Consider the following 5,193-nt stretch of genomic DNA (forward strand, 5'->3'; position numbering starts at 1 on the left):
TGAATTGCATGTCCTAATGGATGTAAAGTCCTCGTCTCTGTTCATGGTGAACTGCAAGGGGAAGGGGAAGGAGTAATCAGATCGATCGTGGGCCGGGACGGGGGGCTGAAATGGCAGCCCATGTCGTCTGGTAGTATTTACTTAGCAAAATAGAGCCCATGACAAACTCTTAAAAAAGAAAGCCAATTATCAATTGAACCCAATGAAACTCGATGTGCAATGCTTAATACTTCCCCCTTTCTTTGAAAATTCAAATCGGAATCCAAATTACAATGCCGAATCGCCAATGCAAACACGTAAGCACAATTACAACGCACACAGCCTCACCATACCACCGCGCGATCATCACGTACACGAGCAAGAAATTTAAAAACCTCTACAGCACGCAGATGGGCAGGTCGAGCGGCGGCGCCATGGTGGCCTCGAGCTCGGACCCGCCGTTCTCCACCAGCAGCGCCATGGCGAGCCCCCCCGTGAGGTGCGCGTCGATATGGCAGTGCACCAGCCACACCCCGGGGTTGTCGGCCACGAACCGCACCACGGCCCACCCGCCGACGGGCACGCCGATGGTGTTCCGGCTCGGCGGGTCCACCAGGTTGAACTTGGCGGCGTCCCGCCGCGGGTCGTAGTTGCCGAACCCCGTGGCCAGCACGTAGAAGTGGTACCCGTGGATGTGCATCGGGTGCTCCTCGGCGGCGAAGATGCCCGTGTCCTGGAACACGATCTGCACCACCGCGCCGTACCTGACGCGGTACAGCTTCGTGCCCTTCACGGGCTGCCACAGCGGGCGCGGGATGTTCTGGGACGTGAAGTCGAAGAACACCGGCGGGAACGACGGGAAGTCGTCAGTGAACACGCCGGGGATGTGGTGGTAGTGCGCCTGGAGCAGGGAGACGGTGTTGGGGAGCTGGAACGAGACGTTGTTCATGCTAGCGCCGAACCGGGTGTTGTTGGGGCCCTGGCAGAAGGGGCCGGGGTGGCAGTTGAAGAGGCCGAACCCCACGGTGGTGAAGAGCTCCTGGGTCACCGGGCCCGGCACCTTCACCGGATGCGGGCTCCGGAGGCTGTTGGAGAAGGCGGTCGCCGTGTTCGTGTCGTTGAACGCCGGCAGGAACGGGAGCATCGGCTGCGGACCGGTGCGGCCTGGGTGGCCGGAGGACCTGGATGACCGGCCTACCGGGCCGTTGAAGGTGTTGCCGCCCATGCCGGCGCCGGCTCCGGCTCCGGCCCCTGCACTGGCTGTGGTGGTGGGGCAGCCAGGGGCGTTCTTGTACTGGAAGATGGCGGTGGCGGTGGTGTTGTCGAAGGGGACGCCCTGGGCGGAGGCGTAGGCGCGCGCGGCGAGGTAGTACCGGCCCGGGGCGGCGTGCGCCGTGACGAGGACGTCGGTGGTCTGGCCGGGGCCGAGGAGGATGACGGTGGTCTCGAACGGCTTGGTGTACATGGCGTCGGCGGCGACCACGGTCATCTTGTGGCCGGCGAGGCTGACGAAGAGCTCGGTGTTCATGGCCGCGTTGATGATGCGCAGCAGGCTCGTCTCGCCGGCAACCACAGGGATGATGCTCGTCTCTGCATTGACGTGACATATGCATGCGTTGCACGCGAAGATAATTAGTTGGTGAGGCTAGTGGAGAAAACATGCATCACAATCTGCTAGTCAAAGCGGGTGATATCATATGCATGCTGAAATTGGTTAGAATGTTTCTACTTTGCATTTGTTTTTTGTTTAATTCACATCTGAAGATTGTCTCTTTGGTTTTGTCAGTTTGTATGGCAGAATATAAAAAGCAACCAGGGATTTATCTGCATGCCGTACGGTAAGAAGAGACCTGTGCTTGATAGATGCATGGATTGCTTCTTTCCAAACCAAAAGTTGCTTTGGTCGGTTTAACCAAATCTGGAATTTGTGTACTAGTGCTTGTTGAATCATTCATTACTGGTGAATTGTTAATTTTCAAAAAAGAAAACTTTCAAGATGTATCTGCACGCCGCTCTTGTTGACAACTTTGCTACTACAAATCAATCGACGCTCACCTTGGCTAGAGCAGGGAAGTAAGTCTCCGGGCTGGCCGTTGATGAGGAGGGCATCGGAGACGTTGGGCGGCGCGCCGGTGATCATGGACTGCCGGAGCACGGCGATGGGGTCCCTCCTCCACCACTCCGCTGCACAAAGACATGTTCTCACGTCAGAGAGAACAACGCCATGGCCATAGATCGAACAGAGGCTAGCACCAGAGGTCAGAGGAGATGATCGTGCAGCACGGGTGCTATCCATACCGAGGATGACGGGAAACTCGCTGTGGGGCTTGGGGAACGGGTAGGGGAGGCCCCTCCTGGGGTGGATGATGAGCGCGCCGTGCACGGTGGCGCGGAGCCAGGAGCTATGGGCGTGCCACCACAGCGTGCCCTCCTGGTCCTGGATGGTGAACCGGTACGTGTAGCTGCCGCCGGGGCGGATGGGGCACTGCGTCACGAACTCGGGCCCGTCAGCCCACCCGTTGCGCAGCTGCCGGAGGCCGTGCCAGTGCAGGGTCACGTTGTACCGCGCCAGGTTCACGGCCTTGATCGCCAGTGTGTCGCCGTTGTACACCTCGATCGTCGGCCCCGGGAACTGCCCGTTCACCGTGATGATCTTCTGGGAACTGCACAGCCTCTTCACTGGCGTCTCCTGGACCTGCAAGAACCAAGGGCCATAAACTATGAGCACCAAGCTTTCACAAATCACAACGCAGTGGTGTGCCTCTAATCGCATCAGGAATTCAAGATCAACAGCACTCACAACGAACTCGTAGAAGCGCTCCTCGGCGAGGGCGCCCCGGAGGAGGAAGCAGCAGAGCAGGAGAAAAGCGGAGGAGCAGAGGAGCTTCACGAGACCGGACCTCGCCATCGCGCCGGCAATGGCTGGCTTGGTTTGCTCTGGTGGTTTGTTGCCGTGGTGACGAGGTGCGAGGCTGGCGACCGTATATATAGAGGCGGGGAACGGGAGACCAGGAGGGGGTGGTGTGGTGTGGTGTAGTGCGGTTGTTTGGTGTTTGGAAGATTAGGTTTTGATTCGCGGCGCCCTCTCCTTTTGGCCTTTAAGGTGGCGGTCAAGTACGATGTAGTTCTGGTTCGCAGTGCTGCTGCTGACGGGGAGTTGTTACACCCACTGGTCTAGCGTAGCGACCACCATTCAGATTTGTAGAGGCTGGGTGTGCTACGGCTCGATTCACCGTGCCCAACAATCATCTTACCAATTCTTTATATTTCTAAGTGGGATAAGCTATATTTCTAAGTGGGATAAGCTATAGACCACCCGAGTGATTTTAAGCTCTGCTCACTCAAATTTTTCTTTCTCCCCATTTGCACGCTTTCTTCTCCAAGCTTTCTTCTCCAACTTCAGCCAAAATCCGGCGAGATTAGGAGCGCCGGGGTTAGGGGTTCAGGATTTCCGGGGTGGGTGCTCACCGGCGGTCCTAGAGGGAAGGCTGGCGGTGGTAGGCCGGCCTAGCAGAGGTGGCGGGCACGGGGGCAGTGAGGCACGGTGGCGGGGGCGCTGCCGATCGGATGGTGGTGGAGGGTGGTTGGGCGGTGCTGGGGCGAGGGGGACGACGGCGGTGGCGGTGGGAGATGGCGGCGGGAGAGGTAGGAAGGCAGCCGGCCCACCCGCGCCGGACGGGTGGGGGAAGGACTAGGCGGCGGGTGGCAGGAGGTAGAAGAAAAGGTCGAGAGGTAGAGAGGTAGAAGAAGAAGCGCCGGCCGTCGAATGCAAATCGGATGGCTCTAAAGTCGAGTAAGGGAAACCTCTATTTCACCCGTGTGAACATGGACAGTCCCTTCTAGGTTGCTATTGCGGATATTTCAAGGTCTCTAGTGGTAATCATTCATGCTCCAGATCGAAGCTATTGTAGAAAGGTTGGTTAACTCGATGTGCATTCAAGATGGTAGAGCAGGAAAAGGTTGTTGCTTCTTTCTCCTGGTAAAAAAAGGTTGAAGGGTCTACCTTTTGTCAGGGTGCAGTGCTAGTTCTGTTCAGTTGCCAATGAGAAAATGTTCTTGCTGTTTTAGCAGATGTGGACTGAATTTCATACCATATTTCGGTAACCTTATTATTGGAAAACATAGCTCCAGTGTGAAAGAAGTAATGAACCAATACATTTCCAAGCAAAAAAGAGCAAACAAAAGAACAGCACATGTATCACAAAGAAGATTGGGACTGAAACTCTGAAAGGGACTGCGAAACAGAAAGCAAGAAAGCCTGCAACTCCAGACACCATTTCTGTTGGAAAATGCAACGCCTCATTCTATACAAATCTGCAAGTACATGACTTTGCAGTAGCAGAACCTCTCCAAAGCCTAAACCCACACTGTAGTCTGTACGTTTAGGAGTCAGTAGGTTCTTTGACAAAGTCAAGTCAATCTGGCCTTCTTTTTCCGCTCCAACAAACAATTACTCATCTTTCAGCCATTAGGTGACCAGGAGGCGACGCAGGTGTGATATGATTAGTTAGGGTCATTGAGCTAGCACACTCGCTTAGCTTCAATTTTTTGCTGGCGGCAATTAATTAATCTATGCCAGCTTTATCGCCGTACCGTCTGTCGGGGAAGATCCCGAGTATCCGTAAGAAAAAGATGGACTTCTACTAGGATTCCTCTATAATTCTAATAGGACTCATACCATATAATTCTACTATGTCTCCTCCTCCTCGTAACCGACTAGTAATCCCACCCTCTAAAGTATATAAACCAAGGCAGGGGTCCCTAGATCGGTAGGCTAAGACCTCATAGAACCACAATAGAAACCAAATCATCAAGACCAAATAACACCCAAGAGCAGGACGCAATATACAACACACCAAACAGAACGTACGGTATTACGCTACTCTAACGGCCCAAACCTAAATCCGTGTCTTGTGTCCACATTTTTACCTTCGAGTTCCAGGTTCGGTGATCCCTCACCGACCAATCTACTTTCTCAGGATACCCTCAGTAGGTTGCTGGGTATAAAACACCGACATCTGGTGCACCAGGTAGGGGCGATCGTCGAGATCATCGGGCGAGCTTGAATGACCTCATCATCAAGATCAATCTACTCAACAAGAAGCAAGTCGCCGAGTCGGAGTTCCGAGTAGAAAAATCTACGCCGAGACAGAATCGATGCGCTCCGCGTTCCAGTCGAATACCGAGTCGGTTTCCATCGCATGCTGCTGCATG

The 5,193-nt window shown here is 54.8% G+C and overlaps 1 protein-coding gene across 1 annotated transcript; it reads right to left on the minus strand.

Moving 5' to 3' along the window:
• Positions 1-215: 215 nt before the first annotated feature.
• Positions 216-2,949, minus strand: LOC117836802 (laccase-3). Its single transcript, XM_034716302.2, has 4 exons — positions 2,780-2,949; positions 2,278-2,674; positions 2,035-2,163; positions 216-1,569 (listed from the first exon to the last, which is right to left on the minus strand). The coding sequence occupies exons 1-4, from the start codon at positions 2,885-2,887 to the stop codon at positions 377-379; spliced, it is 1,827 nt and encodes a 608-aa protein (XP_034572193.1). The 5' UTR covers positions 2,888-2,949; the 3' UTR covers positions 216-376.
• Positions 2,950-5,193: the final 2,244 nt, after the last annotated feature.

The sequence above is a fragment of the Setaria viridis genome, chromosome 9 (assembly GCF_005286985.2).
Source record: "Setaria viridis chromosome 9, Setaria_viridis_v4.0, whole genome shotgun sequence".
In the NCBI taxonomy this organism is placed as follows: Eukaryota; Viridiplantae; Streptophyta; class Magnoliopsida; order Poales; family Poaceae; genus Setaria; species Setaria viridis.